The sequence below is a fragment of the Phocoena phocoena genome, chromosome 2 (genome assembly GCF_963924675.1).
Source record: "Phocoena phocoena chromosome 2, mPhoPho1.1, whole genome shotgun sequence".
Lineage (NCBI taxonomy): Eukaryota > Metazoa > Chordata > Mammalia > Artiodactyla > Phocoenidae > Phocoena > Phocoena phocoena.
Window position 1 is genome coordinate 147,318,119 of NC_089220.1, and position 22,095 is coordinate 147,340,213.

General features: G+C 40.4%; 1 protein-coding gene across 1 annotated transcript in view; it reads right to left on the reverse strand.

Annotated features, from left to right (window-relative positions):
- Nucleotides 1-22,095, reverse strand: part of DIP2C (disco interacting protein 2 homolog C) — a 368,636-nt gene that overhangs the window by 104,296 nt on the left and 242,245 nt on the right. Inside the window, exons 6-10 of the mRNA XM_065872651.1 lie at nucleotides 20,116-20,250; nucleotides 17,546-17,665; nucleotides 16,204-16,401; nucleotides 9,663-9,754; nucleotides 3,193-3,303 (exon numbers count right to left, since the gene is read on the reverse strand). Coding sequence (XP_065728723.1) covers nucleotides 3,193-3,303; nucleotides 9,663-9,754; nucleotides 16,204-16,401; nucleotides 17,546-17,665; nucleotides 20,116-20,250 — 656 coding nt within the window. The remainder of the gene's footprint in view (nucleotides 1-3,192; nucleotides 3,304-9,662; nucleotides 9,755-16,203; nucleotides 16,402-17,545; nucleotides 17,666-20,115; nucleotides 20,251-22,095) is intronic.

The following is a 22,095-nucleotide window of genomic DNA, read 5'->3' on the forward strand; positions in this document are numbered from 1 at the left end:
CACAAACACTTCCGTTGGGTGGGTGTCACCCTCGGGCTGCCCCATTTCCCTCCCTCCCCACCCCAACTCCCTCTGATTTCTTCCAGCAAAATGCACTCCCAAGGGAAGGATCATGTGATGGTTCACGTGAGATTTTAAGTATGTGACAAGACGTCTATGTTTTTCCTTCCAGAGATGTTTCATTTTAACAGGACATCTGAAACCTTGGTTAAAGCAAACAAGTGGGGCATGTGCTAGATTCTAAGGAAAGAACAGTTTGCATCATGCAGGACAGTGAGCCCCCTCTGAGCCCAGAGGCAAGTGCTGATGGGCCAGGCCCTGCCTGGCTGGACTCCTGTGGCCTCCGGGGCCCACTTGGTCTCTGGCCCTATGGCACTTAGGATATGCAGAATTCCACCCCCGCTACAGCCTTGCTACTTCCCAAGCTGGCAGAAGGGAAATGCGGCTCAGTGGTCTCCGCCAGTCCACAGGCCCACTTTGCTGGCATCTGGCCTTCACAGACCAGCTCAGCCACCTCAAGAGGGCGAGGAGGACAGCCACTGTCCAGACCTGCCCATCACGGCACAGACTTCTGGAGGCTCCTCTCTTGCCCCTGCCCACTCCGTGGCCAAACCATTGGAGGGACACCCATTTCTCCCACTATGAACTCTTCAAGTGAAAAATGAGCCTTCTCCCCTCACCCCAAGAACTAGAACAAAGAATATAAATGCACATGGGACTAAATCGCTCAGTGAGGCTAATCAACATTGATGATTCTGAAAATTTGGTTCTCATTAGGCCCTTTATTTTAAGACAAGACTAGCATGCATAGGACTGGTGGATAGAGGATTCACAAACTTCATCACCTACACCCCTGTGCACATATTACCCTGTGCTGAATGGCAACCGAGCCAGTGGATTCTTTTATTTAAAAATAAGTAAAGTTGGGCTTCCCTGGTGGTGCAGTGGTTGAGAGTCCGCCTGCCGATGCAGGGGACATGGGTTCGTGCCCTGGTCTGGGAAGATCCCACATACCGTAGAGTGGCTGGGCCCGTGAGTCATGGCCGCTAAGTCTGTGTGTCCGGAGCCTGTGCCCCACAATGGGAGAGGCCACAACAATGAGAGGCCCGCGTACCGCAAAAAAAAAAAAAAAGTAACGTTTTCTAAGAATGAACATTACATTCTGAAACTACAGACTGAGGCCCAACGCACGGCTTCTGGCTTAACAATAACCCGTGAGTCATCTGCTGGTTCTGTTACCCTTAGAAATGTTCCGAAGGAGAGAGGGCCAAGAAGAAACCTCAGCTTTTTCTTCTGAGAGAGGGTTCCTGGTCCTGAGGTACATGGTACAATATGAGAGTCTGAATGGGTCTGAGAGGTGAGTGAGACACAGCTACCTGGCAGGTCACAGCCTGCAACGCCTGAGACGGCTGGCAAGCACGTGTCAGGAGACCCAGAGGAGTTGCAGGTGAGACACCCTGGCTCCGCTCGACAATGCCTGGTCAGGAAGTGGCAGAGACAGGTGCCTCTTCATTCAAATGATTTTCCTCTGCAAACCAGACCTGGTCTGGAAAACACCAGGCTATAGATGTAGAGTAGACAAATCTAAATTCGATATGTGATGAGTAAACAATAACCGCTACTCATAACAACAGTAACAAATGTTCTGGAGTCTGTTAGTGCAGTGCTGACAGAGAATCAGTCTCTTCACTCATTAGCCTATGAATTTCTCCAAATTAGCATCCTGATGCCATTGACTAGAGAATCCAGAGGGTTTTCTTTTCTATTTCCAGAGGACCTCAACCCACTGAATTAGATATCAATTAAAGAGGAGCATCACACATCCCTTGAGAGGCTTTCCAGGTTAGTCACAGCACCAAAGAATCACACAGGAGAATGTGGCTACCTGCTCAGTAAATCCCCAAACCCTTCTGCATTTCTCGTCAGTTGTGAAGGTCATAGGGCTCAGGAAGATGAGGAAGCACTTTACGGGGTGTGTATTATACACCAGGAATGCTAGAGGCAAACCCTCGCAGAAATCAGGGTTCTCCTCAGGCCACTGGAGGGGGCTCTGATGTCAGTGGCTGCAGGGCTCACCCCCCTTCCAGGGCCACCTGCCACCCCGCCTGATGCTTGCAGGTGCCTAGGAGGCCCAGGAGGGAACTTGAAGATTTTGTACCCAGGAAAAGGGAAACAGCAACCATTCCCCAACCTTATTCTAAAGGATCCCCTCGTTCTCTCCTTCCGACCCAAGGAGCAGAGTTTCAAAGGTACCCACACACCGTGAACAGACCTTGAGGCACTTCCCCATTTTCATAATGAGTAGCCACAAAGAGAGCTGGAAGATTCTCTGGAAACTCTGAGCCTGGGCACACGAAAACCTTAGCACTTTGGAGCTGGAAGAGTCACCCCACACACTCTGCTCATGATGGTGTGCTAAGTGACAGCCCGGTGAATCCAGGGTGGAGCCCAAGGGCACGACACATAACACAACCAGTGGCAGGGCGCCTACCCCACAGCCATCGGCCCCGTCTCCTTCGACAGCATCAGAGCACCTCTCGGGGGACCATCAGGGTCAACCCCAGCACAGCCTCCTCCCTCGGCCTTCCCTTCCAAAGTTACCACAGGTCTGTGGTGCAAGAAGTCAAGCATTTACGCGGACAAAGACACACACACTGCTGTGTAGGGTTCCGACACTGGACTACACTACAACTGTAACAGCAAGATAGTTATTTATTCTAATCATAGAATAAGATCCAACAAATCGTAGGTGAACCTGGAACTTGTTAATGTCCAAACACCTGCACAAATGCAACAACGGCCACCCCTGAAATAAAAATAAGTGAAAAATCTATCATTTACCCAGATTTCTAGGGCAGTGACACTGAGGAACGAGATACTGGAACACCTGCTTTGCTGGCAGATCACCCTGCTCAACGCACAGAAGGCGCCACCTCAGGGCAGCAGCTCAATCCGGCCGCTGAGTGGAGCTGCAGCGTCAATGCTGCTCCCTTGTCTGGGACAACCAACGACAACCTGCGCAGAGCCTCAGAGATAAGGCAAACAGCCCTGTGCTTCCTGATCCACATCCTGCTGAGATGAAAGCTCTTGAAGATGGCCGTCTGCACATTCTGACCCCATGACAGAACCTTCCAGGGCAGCAGAATCGACCTTCCCGGCCAACAGGCTTGAACAGAAAGATACGTTATTTACCTTTCTCGTGAGGGGCACCTCGATGGGCACAGGCACAACTTCGGCCAGCAGGCAGCCGTAGAAAGCCACCATGGAGGCAGCAGGGTCATTGTTGGGGAACACCAGTGCCACCTGGACCAACGCAGAGAGAGAGGGATTAACCACTAACACGATGCCACTGGAAAAAATTTAGATGCCCTGCTTGAAAAATGCATATTAGTAAGATGCATTTTAATAAGTTATCAGATGCTTTTCCTTGATCTCACATGGAAGGCAAACAGATTATCCGGGTCATCTCTGACACCGCACCAGAATGCAACTACCCTTGCTGTTTACACTCCCCCATCGGCACATAGTTTTACACAGGTAAAACCACAGTGCATATACTATCTGTCTCTCACTATTCTCACTGGGCTCTGAAGTGCGTCCTCGTACGTCCACAGAGTCTTCACCATCGTAACTGAACGCTGTGCACTTCCTCCCTAAGGTGCTGGGCTCACAGCTGACTCTATTCTGATCCCAGCTCAGATTTAGCTCCCCAAGCCTTGACTTACCTGAAAATTGAGAATATTAGTGTCCTAGCGTTGTAGTAAAGGTCAAATGAGAAAATGTATGCAAGAGCTCACACCGTGCCTGACACACAGCAGGTAGCCATGAACCACAACTGCCCACGAGGCCCCGGCCCTGGGAGCCGGCGCTCGGTCAGCCCGCACCTGCGGCATCTGGCTTTCTGCCCTCCCAGGGAAGGTTTCCGTGAACACCTGGCCACACATCTCCAGCCGCCCACTGCCTCTCCAGCTCAGCCTCTGAAGAACCAGGAGTACAATAATCATGGAGTTCTAAAAGGTAAATTTAAATTACTATCCTAATAACCCAATAATGGATAGTATGATTTTTCAAATGTTTTCTGATAGTCCTGAAGGGAATCTTAATGAAGAACAATTTTCCATCAGATGGCTTATTCGTCCTTGTATGAACTGTGTTTCATTTCCTTTGCCTATTTATCTGCTGGTGTTTTGACATTTCCCATAAAATCTTTAAATATATTTCATAGTATTAACTCTTACATTTGATGCAGACTTCTCGATATAATATTCTCTGTTTTATTTTTATTAGTGTATTTAATGTTGCATATAAACTTGTCAAGTTTCTCCTTTATGTTGTCAGCTTCATCCCATTTACATCCACCTGGCGCTCAGGTTAGCATCTGCTGTGGAGCTAACGCAATGTCGATTCGCTTGCTCTCCTGTTGCCCGATGCTCCTTCTGGAGTGGCCCTTCCTACTCTAGCTCTAGAAGCTGCCTTCAGGATACAACAGGCAGTCCTATTTCTGGATCCCCACTGAGCTCTGCAGGACTCTGCTTCCACTTTAACACAAGCTTCTCCCATGTGTTGCTCCAGCATCGGCACTGCTCTTCCTTGCTGATAATTAAGCACATAAATCCCATGATTTAGCAGATGTATATGATTTTGGTATTACCTCATTCAGGAATTTAACACATTTTTTTCTTTAAAAATGCCCTAACTAGAAGTTATTAACTTTGTCATGAACAGTTGGATAAGACATCCTAATTACCTCAATATCTAAGTAAGCAGGTTGGCATAAAGGACTCAGATGACAGCTGAGGATGGAGCAGGCTGCATCTTAAATTTGGCTCTGTTAGCAACACAGGATAGTTGATGGAAATAAAATTAAGTTTGGAATTATGTGAAGACTGCCTTTCTATATGGTATTCCTGCAGTTTACTAAAATCAGCCAAACAGAGACAAATGAAACCATTAAGGCCAATAAAAGCCATTCTGCACTACTGAAGAATTTTAAGAAACCCTGTGAAATAACTGTTGATTAGATATTAATCCTTATTTTGTCCCAAAAGCACCCAGACAGATGCCAGGCTACTATCAGTAGGATTTCAAAGGAGGAATAAAAGGATTTATTTGCATGTCTCTGCATATGAATCACAAACAATTATTTTAAAAATGATCTGAGGTTTGCACTGGCCTCAGGTGTCTGCCTTCAACTGGTGGTCAGAGAGTTGACAGCATCTATTTTTAGTTCTGGATCTGGCAAAGCAACAACATTCAATCGAATGTTTGCAAAGCTTCCAAGGCACCACTGCTGCAAGACTGCTCTCCTTGAACCAAAACAGAGGATGTTAATAAAATGCAGAAGATGTTGAAGTTCCACCCAAAACTAATGGCTGCACCCACTCATAGAGGACTAGTTAAATTTGGACTTGTTAGTCCTCCTAGGACTAACCTATTCCACACGCAGGAGTCTTCAAGAGCATAGAACCGAGAGAAAGAAGGTGCTGCTTCCAGAGCCAGACTGTGGATCAACATATTTCCAAAGAGGAGCTTCTGGTCTGACTCCTACCCCAGCTCTGTTCCAAGGAAGGGCAACTTGATCCAGGATTTAAAATTCCCACTGCTCGATCACTAAAGTTCATGCTGATAAGGCCATATTATATAACCTTGCAGAGTTGGGTTAAAACAGGATGAAATTGTTATACTAATGTAAAGTGGATAAAAGCAGAATATAAAATTGTGCATTATATGCTCTCAAAAATATAAAAGTGACAAATAGAAAATGGTCAAATAGCTAAAGGCTCATTTAGAATCGAAACTGAATTTTTAAAAAATCTGTTTTAAGGAAGGGAAGACTGTATTTGTATCAGTCTCACCAAACTTTCCTTTTACATCTCAATCAGTCACAAGCCCTGTTGTTTGGTGACCACACAGTGATTCCATTGCAACACTGTACAAATATACAGATGTCTCATTTTCATAAACCCACATGGTTTCTTTTCATTCAATTCCCTATGTATTCTCTGATATTTCATCACACTTAACTATGCACAGAGCGTCAACAGACCACCTCCTTCCTCCACTCTCCTCTGCTGGTCTTCCTGTAACAGCCTTGCTGTCCCAGTGCCCGGCTTGTTCTGTCCACATACCACACAATCCCCCCTCAGCTCCTTTCCACACTCTGTCCTACAACCTGACCAAGAGCCACGGGCTTTCTTTTTCTCCTCAAGAAGTCTCAGACGCCAGAAGCTCCCACAATGAGAATATTCTCTGTCCTTCCCAAAGAGTTCAGCTGTATCTCTCACCACCTATTTTGGGGACCTGTATCATTTTCCAATTTACAGATAGCCAATTATCAATGTCTTCATTTATTTTTTTTGAACTCTGCAAGCTCCCTGAAGGCAGGCTTCACATATGATGCATCTTTGTTTGTTCCACAGCTCCCACTATAATATCCTGAAAACCTATTCAGCTTAGGCACATAAATGCCTTTTCAAAGCCCAAGCAGGACTCCCCGAAGGGCATTAATAGGGTCACCCACATGAAAAGCGTCTATAATTTTTATGCTAAGGACAGAATATTCATTATCCTCGGAAAATATTTAATTAAAAATGATTTTCAAAGAGGTAAAGAATCCTGTTTATTGGGACAGAAGGCTATTATCAATTGAATACTACAGTCACATATGCTTTTTTAATAAGTTTTTATACACACATGCCAGGTGCCAGCCATATGAAAACTTTTTAAAGGAATAATTTAGAAAAGTAGTCCCACCTCATACAATTCAAACCACTCCCTGCTAAAGAAAGTCTTTTTACATATTTTGTTCTATCAAAACTTGCCCCCCACATTCCTACTGACTTCTTAGTAGAACAGAGATGGTTTATTTTGTAATTGCTATTGTAAAGGAACTTCAAGAGTCTGAAGGCCAAAGACTTTTTTAAAAAAACTACTAAGACTATTAACCAAATTATAGATAAGGGAGATATATTACAACTGACTTTTTTTATCGTGATAAAATAAATATAACAAAGTTCACCATCTTGACCATTTTCAAGTATACAGTTCAGTGGCATTAAGTACATTTACACTGTTGTAAAACTATCATCAACCATCCATTTCCAGAACATTTTCATTTTCCTAAACTGTAACTCTGTCCCTATTAAACAATAACTCCCCATTTCCCGCTTCCCATAGCCCCTGGTATCCATCGTTCTTCTGTCTCTAGGAATTTAAGTACTCTAAGTACCTCATATAAATGGAACCATACAATATTTATCCTTTGTGACTGGCTTATTTTACTGAGCATAATGTCCTCAAGGTACATCCATGTTGTAGAATGTGTCAGAATTTCCTTCCTTTTTAAGGCTGAATAGTATTACACCATACGAACATACCATCTTCTGTTTATTCATTCACCCGACCGTGGATGCTTGAGTTGCTTCCTCCTTTTGGTTTTTGTGAATAGTGCTGCTATGAACATTGGTGTAGATATATCTGTTCAAGTCCTTGCTTTCAATTCTTTTGAAACTGAAGTGGAATTATCGGATCGGATGTTTAATTTTTTAAGGAACCATCATAGTACTGTTTTCCACAGTGGCTCCACCACCGTATATTCCTACCAGCAATGCACAAGGGTTCCAATTTCTTCACATTCTTGTCTTCACCTACTATTTTCTGTTTTTGATAGCAGCCATCCTAATGAGTGTGAAGTGGTAGCTCATGTGGTTTTGACATATATTTCCCTAATGATTAGTGATTCATGGGCTTATTTGGCTATTTGTAAATCTTCCCTGGAAAAAGGTCTATTCAAGTCCTTTGCCTGATTTTTAAACTTTTTTTTTGGTTGTTGTTGTTGAGTTGTAGAACTTCTTTATATATTCTGGATACTAATCTTTTATCAGATATATGATTTGTAAACATTTTCTCCCATTCTGTATGTTTCTTTTTCACTCTCAAAAGTGTCCTTTGGTACACAGAAGTTTTAAATTTTATACATTTATTTTATTTATTTATTTTTGGCTGCATTGGGTCTTTGTTGCTGTGCGTGGGCTTCAGTTGCAGCAAGCAGGGGCTACTCTGTTGTGGTGTGTGAGCTTCTCATTGTGGTGGCTTCTCTTGTTGCAGAGCACGGGCTCTAGGCTCACGGGCTTCAGCAGTGTGGCACACAGGCTCAGTAGTTGTGGCACATGGGCTTAGTTGTTCTGTGGCATGTGAGATCTTCCCAGACCAGGGCTTGAACCCGTGGTCCCCCGCATTGGCAGGCGGATTCTTAACCACTGCGCCACCAGGGAAGCCCAGAATTTTTTAATTTTGATGAAGTGCAATTTATCAATTTTTTTGTTCCCTGTGCTTTTGGTGCCATATCCAAGAAATCATTGCCAAATCCAATGTCATGAAACATTTCCCCTATGTTTTATTCTAAGAGTTTAGGTCTTTAATCCATTTTGAGTTAATTTTTTAATATATGGTATAAAGGTTCAATTTTGGGTTTTTGCTTATGCATATCCAATTTTCCAAGCACCATTTGTTGAGTAGACTATCCTTTCCCCCATTTAATGTCTTAGCATCCTTCTTGAAAGCCCCTTGACCCTACATGTAAGGATTTATTTCTGGGTTTTCTATTCTATTCCTTTGGTCTATATCTGTCTTTGTGTTAATACCACACAGCTTTGATTGCTGTAGCTTTACAGTAAGTTTTATAATGAGGAAGTGTGAGACCTATAATTGACTTTTAAAAGCTAAAGATCAAACTTGTTCATTAAACTGGAAAGAATCATAGCCTACCACAGAATCCTGGGGCTGCAGCAATCTTATTAAAAATTCCCCATAATGGGCTCATGTTTTTATAATATCTCTTAAGTAAATCATAGCTTATATTCTTGTTGGTTTATGGTGCTCTAAAATGATGTTTTTATAAAATTAATTTGGAATCCTTCGGGTGCAGGTGGGTAACCCAGTCTTGGGGCATTCTGAGGTAAATAGCAACACATGGAAAAAAAAATCACTCCATTTAAGGCAAGAAAACTGGGTTCTACTCTCAGCCCCACATCTTAATTGGGGTGTAAAGCTTGGGCAAGATTATTAACTGCTCTGGGTGTAACATTAAAAAGGAAATACTAATATCTGTTCTCAGTAACTTAGCAGATTGTAGTAAGAATAAAATTGTGCTTTTCAATGAAAGATAGTAGCCTATATCAAGAAATTTAACACTAGGAAAGGAACATACCAGCAGTTTGCTGCCAGGATTTTCAATATCACTGACTAATATAAAAAAGTTCTAAACACAATTGTCCTGCCTACTCAGGGAGACAGTGCAAGTACATTCCAAACTAGGAGACCACATATGTCAGGGGTTAGGAACACAGGTTTTGTGGTTGGACAGAAATGGATATGAGCACTGGCTATACCACTTTCTAGCTATGTGCCTTCAGCTGATATGATTCTTACCCTCTCAAGTTCTAATATCCTAATGGATAAAATGTGAGAACTACTATAGTTAAACTTGCTGAGTTACTGTGAAGATTAATCCTGCTGAATAACTGCTTCTGGTTCACAGTAAATGTTAAGAAAGCCTGATTTAGTAGTATGGAGGCACTGAACGTTGCAACTTTAAAACAGTGGGTGTCTTCTCCACCTCAGACCATGTGTCTTGCAGATGTGATAATTTAAATTGCACTTACCCTATCTCCAGGTCGCACCATAGGTTCTTGTTTTGTACCTAATTTATGCAGAATGTTGTAAGCAACCTTCATACTTCTTGTCCACAGTTTGCCTATCAATACAAATTATAAAGATACAATTAATTGTACACATGCATTTTCTGTTGTGTATATGTGTGCACATTAACCTATATAGAGAGTATTACATTTTCACTTTAAGCCTTTCAAGTTATTCTGAGTCCCTGGAATCAAGATGGGAAACAAAAGCCAGCAAATCTGACTTAAAAATCTGAGAAGCCTGAACACTGGAATAAGGTATTAAATACAAATACACCTAGGATGCTAAGAACCTAGAGCAAAGCCACACAGAATTTAATTACCATCACAGAAACGGGGAGGATTTCTAGGGAGTAAAATAGGGCAGGGACCACGGCATTAGTGAGTTAATGCTAATTTATGTTGTGCAAAATGACACCTATTTCCTCTATTAATGAGTCCTGTCTTGTGTGATTGCAATGAACGTAAAGGGCACTTAAGACAGGCTTTGTAGGGCCTGATCCCTCTCCTTCCCCACATCCTAAGTTTCTCAACTTCAACTTTTCCTAACTTTTAGGATTTTGGAATCCTAATCCCTGAATTTAGATAAAAATTATGGTAAAATTTTTGAATTATTTTAAAGTTTTGAACTCTAGAAAAAAATCACCACAAAGCAGGATTAAAAAGATTTAAAAAACATGAGAAAAATAACCAGTTGTGAAGAACTTGCAGATTCAAATCCCTGCCTTCATCCCAGTGCCAGACATTTTCTCAGCATACCCAGGTGATAGCAAACAGTCTGAGATCAAACCAAAATGACTTTAAAATCTAACATGAATTCTTGGACACATAAAGGCCTTTTACAACTTTAGCTTCTATAAGCTTTCAGAAGCAGTCAAGGTGTTAGAAATTATATTAATGCAATAAAAGTATAATAAAGAATAAACATAAATAAAGAATAAACAATTTGAACTATTTCCTATAAATGCAATCACTGCTCTAATCTTTTTCCTATTTTAAATGTAAAAGCTAAATTAATATACACTTTAATTATGAAATTAAATTATGAAATTATGAAATGAAAAAAATCTGAATTTGTTTTATTTCATATTGGATTTTGCAGCAATCCAAACTAGGGTTCTTACCGTTTTCCTATCAATGGATTTATCAATTTGTCTCTTCCTTAGTGATTAGGGGGACAAGGAGGATTTTTCCATTATCTCTGATTCCTATAATTCCTAGGACATTCGTCGCTCACAGTATGTGCTCAACAAATGTTTCTTTGTTTTATTAACATCATAATAAAGCAAGCTATAAAAAACAAAATCGCTGTATACATTTTAGCCTACTTCTTGATCACTGAGAGTAGCTACTAGGTGTGATGTTTTATTCATGCCCCTCCTCCACCTTCCTTAACTCCACCTCCTCGAGACTGGCTACTTTACAATTATTTGATGATTATATTTTTGCCCCAAATAGTCACTAGCCATTAGAAATAATGCAGGGAGTTATTTTTTCCTAAAGAAATCACAAATATTTTGTGCCTTCAGATTTATTTAATGTGAACAATGTTTGGAAATTATTATAGTTAAATAAACAATTACGATCAACTTGTTGTAAGTGAAAAAAATCAACGATTGTAAACAAACAAATCAATTACAATCAAACAATTAGCACCACTATATTTTGTTAAAGTTTCAACTTCATTCTCAGTTTGGAATATTAAAGTCGAGATCATCATAAATTCATACAAAAGCCAATTTACAACAGAGAGTTTGAAAAAGGAAACAACACACTTTTGGCAAGTTCTAGAAATATTTTTCAAATAGAAAAAAAAAAAGAGTAAATTGATGATTTAAATTAAAGAAGATAAAACAGTTCTTGACTGATTTAGAAAGGAGAAAGAAAAAAAAATTCCAACCAAGAATACTCTCCTGGCCAAAGTTATCATTCAGAATTGAAGGACAGGGTTTCCCTGGTGGCGCAGTGGTTGAGAGTCTGCCTGCTGATGCAGGGGACACGGGTTCGTGCCCTGGTCCGGGAAGATCCCACATGCCGCGGAGCGGCTGGGCCTGTGAGCCATGGCCCCTGAGCCTGCGCGTCCGGAGCCTGTGCTCCGCAATGGGAGAGGCCACAACAGTGAGAGGCCCGCGTACCACAAAAAAAGAAAAAAGAAAAAAGAGAAGAATTGAAGGACAGATAAAGTTTTCCAGACAAGCAAAAAGCTAAAGGAGTTCATCACCATGAAAGCAGCCTTACAAAAAAAGTGTTAAAGGAACTTATTTAAGCTGAAAAGAAAGGGCACTAATTTGTAACAAGAAAATATGTGTCTCACTGGTAAAGGTAAATATTTAGTAAAGGTAGTAGATTAATCACTTATAAACCTAGTATTAGGTTGAAAGACAAAAGCAGTAAAAATAACTAAAACAGTTCAGGAATACACAAGATAAAAAGATGTAAAATGTGACATCAAAAACATAAAAGGGGAAGACTAAAAATGCAGGGCTTGAGAATGTACTCAAACTTAAGTTTTTAATCAACTTAAAACAGACTATTATAAATATGTTATATGTAAGCCTCATGGTAACCATCAAGCAAAAACCTATAGTAGATACACAAAAAATAATGTGAAAGGAATCTAAGCACACCACTAAAGAAAGTCATCAAACCACAAAGGAAGAGAGTAAGAGAAGACTAAAGGAACAGAGGAACTACAAAAGAGCCAGAAAGAAATTTTAAAAATGGCAATAAGGTCATACTTATCAATAACTACTTTAAATGTAAACAGACTAAATTCTCCAATCAAAAGACACAGCGGGTGAATGAATTAAAAAAAACCCAACAACACAAGACTCATCTACATACTTCTACAATAGACCCACTTCAAGTATAAAGACACACACAAAATGAAAGTGAACAGATAGAAAAAGATATTCCATGTAAATGGAAACTAAAAGAAAGCTGGGGTAGCTATACTTATAACAGATAAAATCAACTTTAAAACAAAGACTGTAACGAGACAAAGGACATTATGTAATGATAAAGGGTAAATCCAACAAGCAAATATAACATTTGGATATATTTATGCACCCAATATAGAAGCACCTAAATATATAAAGCAAACATTAACAGGCATAAAGAGGGAAACAACAGCAATAATAATAAGAGTAGGGGATTTTAATACCGCATTCACATCAATGAACAGACCAGCCAGACAGAAAATCAATAAGGAAACATCAGCCTTAAATTACACATTACACCAGATAGATTTAATAGATATATAAAGAACACTCTATCGAAAAGCAGCAGAATAAACATTCTTCTCAAGCTCATATGGAACATTCTCCAGGATAGATCATATCTTAGGCCACAAAACGAGTCTTAAATTTAAGAAGACTGAAATCATATTGAGCATCTTTTCTGACCACAATGTTATCAAACTAGAAATCGATTATGAGAACTGATATATTTACATGTATGTGGAGATTAAAAAACATGCTATCCAATAACCAACGAAACAAAGAAATCAAAAGAGAAAGTAAAAAACACCTTGAGACAAATGAAAATGAAAATATAACATACTAAAACTTATGGGATACAGCAAAAGCAATTCTAAGAGGGAAGTTCACAGATAAACGTCTATCTCGAGAAACAAGAAAAATCTCAACCTAACTTTACATCTCAAGTAACTAGAAAAAGAAGAACAAATGAGGCCCAAAGTTAGTAGAAGGAAGAACACGACAAAGATCAGAGCGGAAATAAATGAAATAGAGATTAAAAAGACAATAGAAAAGATCAATGAAATCAAGAGCTGGTTCTTTAAAAAGATAAACAAAATTAATGAACCTTTGGCTAGACTCACCCAGGGAAAAAAGAGGGCTCATAAATAAAATCAGAAATGAGAGACATTACAATTGGTATTAAAGAAATACAAATGATCATAAGAGATTACTATGAACAATTACATACCAACAAACTGGACAACCTCGAAGAAATAAATTCCTAGAAACATACAGCTTTCCAAGACTGAACGATGAAAAAACAGAAAATCTAAACAGACCATTTACTAGTAAGGAGATTGAATCAGTAACCAAAACCCTCTCCACAAACAAAAGTCCAGGACTAAATAGCTTCACTGGTGTATTCTACCAAACATTCAAAGAAGAATTAATACCAATCCTTCTCAAGTTCTTCCAAAAAACAAAAGTTGAGAAAACACTTCCAAACTCATTTTACAAGGCCTGCATTACCCTGATATCAAAACAAGACAAGGACACCATGAGAAAAGAAAATTACAGGCCTGAAGAACACAGATGCACAAATCTTCAACAAAACATTAGCAAACCAAATTTAATAATATGTTAAAATGCTCATACACCATGATCAAGTGGGATTTATTCCAGAGACGCAAGGATGGTTCAACATCCACAAATCAATGAATGTGACACAGCACATTAATAACATAATGAAGGATAAAAATCATATGATCATCTCAGCAGATGCAGAAAAAGCATTTGACAAAATTCAACATCCATTTATGATAAAAAAATTCTCAACAAAATAAAAGTCATAGGTTTACAAACAAAAGTCATATGTTTACAAGCTCAGAGCTAACAGCATATTCAACAGTAAAAAGCTGGAAGCTTTTCCTCTAAGATTCAGGAACAAGACACTTTTGCCATGCTTATTCAACATAGCATTGTTAAGTCCTAGTCAGAATAATAAGGCAAGAAAAAGAAATAAAAAGCATCCAAACTGGAAAGGAAGAAGAAAAACTGTCACTACTTGCAGATAACATGACATTATATATAGACAAACTTAAAGACTATACAGAAAAACAGAGTAATAAATGAATTCAGTAAAGTAGCAGATACAAATTCAATACACAGAAAACTGTTCTGTCTATACACTAATAAAAATCTATCAGAAAGAGAAATCAAGAAAACAATCCCATTTACAACTGCATCAAAAGGAATAAAATACCTAGGAATGAATTTAATCAAGGAGGTAAAAGACCTGTACGTTAAAAATTACGACTTTAATGAAAGAAACTAAAGATGATACAAATAAATAGAAAGATATTCTCTGCTCGTGGATCAGAAGAATTAATATTGTTAAAATGTCTGTACTACTCAAAGCAATCTATAGATTCAACGCAATCCTTATCAAAATTCCAATGGCATTTTTCACAGAAATAGAACAAACAATTCTAAAATTTGTATGAAACCATGAAGGACCCCAAATAGCCAAAGCCATCTTGAGAAAGAAAAACAAAGCTAGAAACATCATACTCCCTGACATTACAAAACTACCAGTAATGAAAAACTGTATGATACTGGCACAAAAACAGACACATAGATCAATGAAACAGAATAGCCCAAAAATAAACCCACGCATGTATGTCAACTAATTTATGACAAAGGAGCCAAGAAAGGGGAAAGGACAGTCTTTCAATAAATGATGCTTGGAAAACAGTACACAATCAGCTCCATGGTTGAATCTGGCAAGAGATGAAGGTCAAACAGGAAAGTCCTCTGTCTTTTTGACTGACTAAAATCTATTTCCAAGAGTATAACTTTTAAAAAATGAATCTTATGCCTCATGATGGGTGAAATACCCTCTATCCACTCCACTGAGAATTTCCCAACAAAGCCAAAAAAAAAAAAATGAGACTATGAAAACATATGCTCCTAAATCCCATTTCCTTCCATGAGATGCACAGGATAATGACTGAGGCACAGTGGGTGCCTCACGGGCCCCACACCCACTAAAAGGCTGGGCTATAATACTTAACACCTGGCTCTTGACCTCCATTGCTAATGGAGAAAACACTTTCTTTCCTACCTGCAATTAGAAGAGCATTATCATCATAAAAACAAAACTGAAAGTTAAAAAAAGGTAATCTAACCTCACACATGCAGACAAAATATAAGCCATTTTGGTGTTTTTGTTATGAAGCTTGTTTCTTTGCAAAACTGTAACAGAGAGTGTGAAAATGACCTAAAAATTTGCTTTCTCTGCCTCTTATCCGTGGCACAAAGAGAAATGAATCTCTCTGGTACAGTTAACTATTTCCAAGTTTATGGACTGCATTTATGGTACTGAATAAAGAATTAAAGAAAAGTTTGTTTTCTCTTGCTTTCTGAAAAAGCACTTTGGAAACAGATTCTGTTTCTTCTGAGTGAGTGACGCATGTCAAAGAGTTCTGATATACATTCTTTAACCACCAATCCTTCTTGAAAGCATTAATTTAATTAATATACATTCCAAGAGGTAAAATCTAACATCTTATTAGAGTTATAATCACTAATTTTTTATATCACTTTCTGGTTTTTACTCAAAAACATTTAACAAATAGTAACTTTTCATATTCAAACCAAATAATTTTCCTATAATATTCCTTTCAGGTTCCATTTATTTCTGTATTAGAAACATAAGGCAACACAAATATGAATCGGCCACCCTGAAAGTGACAGTTGTGTGCAGGCACAAACAAACAAAAGGTGGATAAGTCTCACAGGATTACCGTAAGTGAGGATGTACAGAGGTTTCCCATTCGTGTCCATCGTGGTCAAGCACGGGGCCTTTGGTGAGATGGTCCCCCATCGCTGTAACGCTGCTTCTAAAGATGGGGGCCAATTTGTAACCACACCCAGCTGTTCCCCACGCATCGCCAACATTTGGGCTCCCTCTGGCTTTGGCTGGTTTGGATCTGGTTGTTGAACTAAGTACATTTGAACACAAAAGGTTTTCAAGAAAAACACATCCATATTAGCACAATCACTTTTTTATTCCTTTTAAGGAAGTTAGAAGATTTACACTGGAGTTAGAAATTTATTAGAGGACAGGAAACATGCACAGGTGTTTTTCTAGAATTAGAGCTATGACCGACACATGAGCCTCATGGATGTAACAAAAGCACTTAATTCTTACAATTTCCAAGGCAAAGTCAGGGTGTGGAACTTAGGGAGACCTGAATGCATTTATAAACTGACAAGTAAAACTATGCATTTTAACATGCCTAGAGTCTAGGATTGCCATGTTTAAAACATTGGTTATCGACATACACTAGTAATTATAGACTCCAAAGAGCTCAAATCTTGCTGAATTATATTTTTCCCTTAAATACTGAGATGTAAATTTGAATTTGCTACAGCTACTATGAATAACTAGCACAGCACATATTTTCTTACGTATAACAAAAATAAACGCCCCATAATAAAAACAATTTGCCCAACTCTAGATAGGTAAGAATGTGAGAGATTATTCTCACTTCTGGGAAAGGTTTCTCTTATAGTTGATGATTCACAATTTCCACCTGCTGGCTAGAAAATCAGCTATGTCTTACTTGTGGTATAAAGAGCAAGAAAATAAGCAGTTTGGGTTTGATACAACAAGCAGTACTTTGTTTCAATTTTAAGTTGTTTGTGTTAAAAGGCTCAGGACTGTTCAGGGGTTAAGAACACCAGCTCCTGAAGCTGTCACAAGAGGCAGGAAGGTGAGATCTGCCACGGCTCATTCTGCATTCCTCTGAAGCCTATTCAGAGAGAACGCGCTGCTGCAAGCTCAGGTTGCCTATGATTTATCGACACCAGCATTCCTGTGGCCTCAAGGAGTCCTTAGAAAGAGGCCTGGCTTACGGGACAAAATCGCATTCTGCTGAGAGTATCAACCCAACTGTGCCGGGACTGGCGTATCTTTAAAGGAACCTTGGAGAATAGTACCTACAGTTTCTAGGCAGGATCCCTGTCTTCCCAGGAACACCAAGATTACTGTTCTTAAAAAGTCTAACAGCCTTGGTAGAAAAACACTATATTCTATAGGGTCACAGAAACACTGGACGAGCGGGTAGGAACGGGCTCTTTCACCTTCCAGCAGTTCTTCAAAGTCATCGACGAAGAATTCCCGCAATGGTGGTCGTTTGGGTCGTTTGAGGGTGTTGACAAGCTGCTGGATTTTTGCTGATACCCGGCTACTTACAGGCACTCCTGAAAAACAGAACCATGGGGCAGGTGGGCTGACTGTGAGCATGGAACAGCGTAAACAAGCAGCTACAGGAAAAACAGCCATGACAGCACACCCTGCCCCATCTCAGGGCTGGGAGCCCCTCAGTGTCACCTAAGACGACTGCTGCTCAACGAGAACATTCCAAGGTGCACGGTCTTAGCGTGTGACCTTGCTAGGAAGCCTCGAGAGAGCATAAAGATGTAGCAGAAATGATTCCGTTTTACACTGTGAACTGTCCTGCTCTGGTGACCTTGGGAAAAACTCCAGACAACAGACTGGGCTCGGTCCCGCCTCTATTCCTAAAACCGGGTCTGTCATCTCCTAATTAATACCGTCTCAGGGTCCCCTGTGTCCCTGGGGGTCAGAGAGCTGATTAAGCAGTGAGACCCTCCCCAACTCCCAATCTCCCCTGAGACCACCTGTGCTCAGCCTCCAGCTGCCGCCCCTGAAAGTAACGGGACTCAGGTTATACAAGTGCCGCTGGCAGGCCTTGTCCTCTTGCAGGTAATGGCCAGGTCCCTCCTATATGTCTTTCAGACCCACTCTCCTGAGTGAACATTTAGTCAATGCATTCTAGAAGCACAGCAATTAAAAGTCTCTAAATTCAGTTTCTGATATAATACAGAACTTACATATATTTATCCATGTGTACTAAGAAAAACAGACCCAACCTTATAATACATTTCTCATGACAATAAATGTGACATCGTTTTCAAAACTGAATAAGTGAAATGATCAATGAAAAAGGCCTGAAATTTAAAAAATTTTACATAACCCAAATAAATGAAAAAAATGGAGCACCAAGAGGCTGAATCCGTAACTGGATCACACGTACTCTCTGCAGGCAGATTTCATTCCTGCTGAACAGTGCTTGGAAACCTGAACCTGGTAAATACGAAGGCCTGGAACCTTCACGGTTCTCAGACAGAAGAACCACGACCAGAGAGGGTCTTTCCCATACTGACCGAGGCAAAGCCCTTCCTCCATGGCACAGTGTCACAAGAACAGAACTCAGCTTTTGGAACGAGTATGACGGAATTCAAGGAAATTTTTCTATCCAATAGAAACCATTTCAATAGATAGTCTCAAAATACTCTATGGGTACTTTCAGAATTGAGACATTAAATATTTTACAATCTTGAAAATACATAAAAATATACAACCCAGAATTCTCAATATCTAAACACAAAATTTCCCCATTAAAGAGTCCCAGTTAATCTGGTTTGGATGAATCAGAGATCATTTCACAAGGCCACGGGTGCTCCAGCTTAATTTAGAACACACACAAATCATCCTAGGACCCAGCCCAGAGCTTCTGATGTGTTAGGTCTGGGGCGTGGCCCAGAATCTGTTTTCCAACAAGTGCCCCATGTGGTTCTGGTACGAGACACCATCACAGCACTGAACTGGACAATAGATGAATTTACCTGGGGGAGCAGGTGAAGATGATGAACTTCAAAGACAACAAAGTTACTAAAACGGTGATGAAAAGAATAACAGTAATGACCAATTCAATAAACAATGAACTTAGTAGAGGACTAAAGCAAACCTTGATACTGAGAAGCATTCCAGGGAAACCAATCATACTGGAAACTGGAGTGACTTCAAATGTACTAACAGAGAACTCAGAACCTAGCGACCTTGGGCTCTGACCACAGTGAAGAGGCATCTGCCTGTCAGAGGCTGGGTCCAGGCCTCCTCATCACCCCCGAGTCACAGTGTCACGGACACAAGCATAGTGGGATGGATGGCACACAGAGGCTATTTTGGCCATCTTCCAAGAAAATAACACTTTATATCATCATCGGGTTCCAGTCTAACTTTCATGACTCTGTAAGGTCAAGGAAAGCAGAATAAAGCATGAAGTTCATGTTCGAGTCTGTCACTTTAGGATGGGTAAGAGGAATATGTCAGAGCATACCAAGATGAAAGATTCAAGGAATAAGAGAGAACCCGAATGGTTGTATTTATCAAATCACCAATACTTTTTCCAACATGGAGGAAAATGGACCATCTTTCTTCCAAAGTCTAAAGCACCATTCTGCCCATCTCTGTGCATTATTTTGGTTGTGTTTAGTTCCATCTTGCCCTTCCAAGTAACCATTCACAGTCTTAACACCTGCACTAATCTTCTTATTGTGGAATCAACATTATTCATTAGCAAAAACATCAGAATTTTATCAAATCTTTTTATTCTCATGACAAAATTCCTACAACATTGACATTTTTCCTACAAGGAATAACTCTTGGCCCCCTTGGAGATAGCTTGCACTTCCTGTAACTATGCCACCTTCTAGGGAGGCTCATAAAAAACCTGATGAGTCAATGAGCCGATTGTGTCACTAGAAGAAACACATCCAGTCAGGGCACAGAAAGCACCTCAGCAGAACTTAGAATTTACAAAGGAGGAAAAACTTGCTGGAAGACATACCGTCGCCAGTCTCCATGAGCTCGGCATTGCCATACTTTGGGGCTGTTCTTGACGTCGTAGAGCCCTGCGGCCTTTCTACTTGTATTGAGTGTTCTGAGGTGTAAGTGGTTACGTCGGGAGGTGCAGAGTGATTTTCTGTAAAGAAGCAAATTGTAAGTTTTCTGGTTATCATGATACAGTTATTCTGAAGGCTACGTAAGCAATAAGGTTTCAAAAATGCCACATCCTAAGAAGAGAAAAAGATTCTGAATCAAAAACTACTACAAAAATCTCAGCATAAAGATGATCTTTACAATAATAACATCACTACAGGTGCCACATCAATGAATCACTGTTGCACTTTAATTAAAATAATGTCTTCAACTGGCCAAAGGAAAAAGACACTGTAAGTTATGTGTTCATAAAGGAGTAATTTTCTTGTCAGTCATAGTAGAGGCAGTTAAGAGCTCAAGCTTTAGATACAGAGCGCCTGGGGTTTGAATCCCAGTTCTGCAAATTCTTGAGACCTTGGAAGCATCCTGATCTCTATACCTTGGTTTCTTCATCCATCAAATGGGAATAATGGCAACTACCTCCTTGTTGGGTAGATTAAATGAGTTAACATATGTAAAGTACTTAGAACATCTCTTGATAGAAGGTGAACATTTAGGAAATAGTAGCTATTTTATTGTTTGTTTTAGCATGAATAATACTGAACAGTCCAGTCATTCAAAAAATACCTGTTTACATCTAATGTGAATGGTGTGCCGTGTTCTGCACAATGAAACGTACAGCAGGCCTTCCCCATAACATTATTTGATGATAAAGTTAAGTACTTAAATGGGGAAAGCATGATTTTGTATTTATTAAATAAGACATTAAGGAGAGCATGTCAAGTGAGAATGTCCATGTCATTTTATACGTACTAAGTTCTAATAATGAGTATTATACTATTAAGTTTGATTTGTTAATCCTTACTAGATAAAAATTTGTCGAGATTCTATAGTTCCACGTGACAGAAGCACAACATTTTATGCTGTTAAAAGGGGAGCAGGTACTGGAAGGCCTTTCTCCGCTGTACACTGCCCACCTTGGCACTACACGTGAAGGCCAGTTTAAACTGTGAAATCACTAACATAAAGCACAAGAATGAGGAAAAACAGAGCACCGAAGAGATCACATCAAGGATGCTGTTTACAGACTGTGCTAAACTAGAAGCCAGGGCGTGGCCTGTCAACTCCACTGGGAACATACACATCGGGGACTCAAATTTTAGCCGTTCTGCAAATGTCTAGACCTCGAGAAGCCCACGGGTACTCATTTGAGGGTGCAGGTAATTTTAACAAGTAGGCAGATTGGCAAGTACCCAATCTGCCAGAAGTGAAGACTGACTTCTGTGTCAGTGAGCCTGCGTATGTTAAGGGACATTACACTGAGTGAGACTTGAGGCCAAGGAATATTAATCTGAATTCCTAAGCAAGCTTCAAACATAGCAACCAGCGTGACCAATGCCGGTGCTTGGACTCGGGAGACCCTCAGTCCTAGGCACACTGACCAGTAAGTGTGTGGAAATGTGCACGGGGGCTGAGGGCTGGGCCGCCAGCAGTTGCCCAACTGGTTCTCAGGTCCGCGTCTCAGAGCTGATCACCTGGGACCGGTTACTGACCTTCCTATGCCTCGGTTCCCCATCCTGTAAAAGGGGGTGACGATGACAATGCCTACCTCTGAGTTACAGTGGGGATTAACTTAGATAGACAGATACAAGCACTGGCGTCACCAGGCACACAGAAAGACATGCCAGGAGAGGAATACATGGGCAGCTCTCTGCACCAACAACTACTCTTCCAGGGTCTGAGCCTGGAGTTCTCTGTGAAGATAACAATCGGCATCAGCCCCTAAACACAGGCCATCAGCAGAGAGTCCAGCTCCCCATTTCTCATCTCCCTGTTCCAGGAGTGTCCAGCCTGTTATGGACTGAACTATGTCTCCTCAACATTCACA